Below are 938 nucleotides of genomic sequence, written 5' to 3'. Positions count from 1 at the left end.
AGGAGTCGGGGGGGGGGGGGGGGGGGGAGTTAGCCCCGGCCGAGGATCGATCTTACAATTAGAAATGGGACTTTAGGCTTGAGAGTCACGGTCGAGCTTATTCGAAGGCGACCAGAAGGCGAAAAGACGCCAACGACGTTAAACTGGATAGGAAGGGGCGACGCCTATTCTGGCAGACGCTCTTTTTGCAGGGCGCCGGCGCTTCGGGCGCCTGGCCAGCGTACTCGGAAGTCAGTCGGATCGCTCACTGGATCGCTCGATCGATCAACCGAGTAATAAACGATCCTGGAAGACGAATTCTATTATAACGTGTCGCGCCTCGGCCATTCGCTATCATGATCTTTTATACATATTAAAAAAGCAAATATCATTAGCTAATGTTAGTACTACTGTATTTTAAAGTAACGACATACATAAGTACCATTGCCGCCGATACACGAGAAAAACATTGTATGAACCAATTAAAATTCATCTAAGTAGAGACTGTCAGATACTTGTATCATTGTGGATTCTTTTTTTTTTAATTTCCACTCTCGCGCTGCCCCATTCGCTAATTATTTGACCAAGCTGCGTCAACCTGCGTCAACCTACTTACCAGTTGGGTTTCGTATGAAAGAAACAACAAAGGAAATCGCAGCAGTGCCTTTCGTCTCCATTGTCGGCCATGACAGTCGCCTGCAAAAGGATTCGGGATAGTGTAAAGTATTCATTAAACGGTGCGGGGAACATGAATAAAGACAGTACTTTATTTTCATATATTCTTCTTCGCCGGTTTATATATTAATAATAAATATATTTTTGTTAATCGTTAAAATGGTTCCATTTGCGTGCATCTCTGGCATCCGAGTCCCAGCAATATGATCGTTCCACGATCAATTTTGGTACTAACGGACGAAACGCTTTCTCCCTCTCTCTCTCTCTCTCTCTCTCTCTCTCTC

At 44.9% G+C, this 938-nt stretch overlaps 2 protein-coding genes across 5 annotated transcripts in view; one reads left to right on the top strand and one right to left on the bottom strand.

The window, feature by feature from the left end:
* Positions 1 to 320, top strand: part of LOC107267424 (glycine receptor subunit alpha-3) — a 4,742-nt gene extending 4,422 nt beyond the window's left edge. For all 3 annotated transcript variants that reach the window (XM_025084686.1, XM_025084685.1, XM_025084684.1), the window contains one exon: positions 16 to 320. The gene's annotated coding sequence lies outside the window, so the exon portion shown is untranslated. The remainder of the gene's footprint in view (positions 1 to 15) is intronic.
* Positions 321 to 566: 246 nt separating this feature from the next.
* LOC107267422 (potassium voltage-gated channel protein Shal) overlaps positions 567 to 938 on the bottom strand; it is a 41,056-nt gene continuing 40,684 nt past the window's right edge. The window contains exon 6 of one of the 2 annotated variants that reach the window (XM_025084681.1): positions 567 to 675. In XM_025084681.1, the coding sequence (XP_024940449.1) occupies positions 592 to 675 (84 nt within the window). In that variant the 3' untranslated portion in view covers positions 567 to 591. The remainder of the gene's footprint in view (positions 676 to 938) is intronic. The other variant, XR_003059582.1, reaches the window with a different exon arrangement.

This window comes from Cephus cinctus, unplaced genomic scaffold (genome assembly GCF_000341935.2).
Source record: "Cephus cinctus unplaced genomic scaffold, Ccin1 Ccin1_scaffold0401, whole genome shotgun sequence".
NCBI classification, from domain to species: Eukaryota; Metazoa; Arthropoda; class Insecta; order Hymenoptera; family Cephidae; genus Cephus; species Cephus cinctus.
This window is presented reverse-complemented; position numbering and strand designations above follow the sequence as displayed.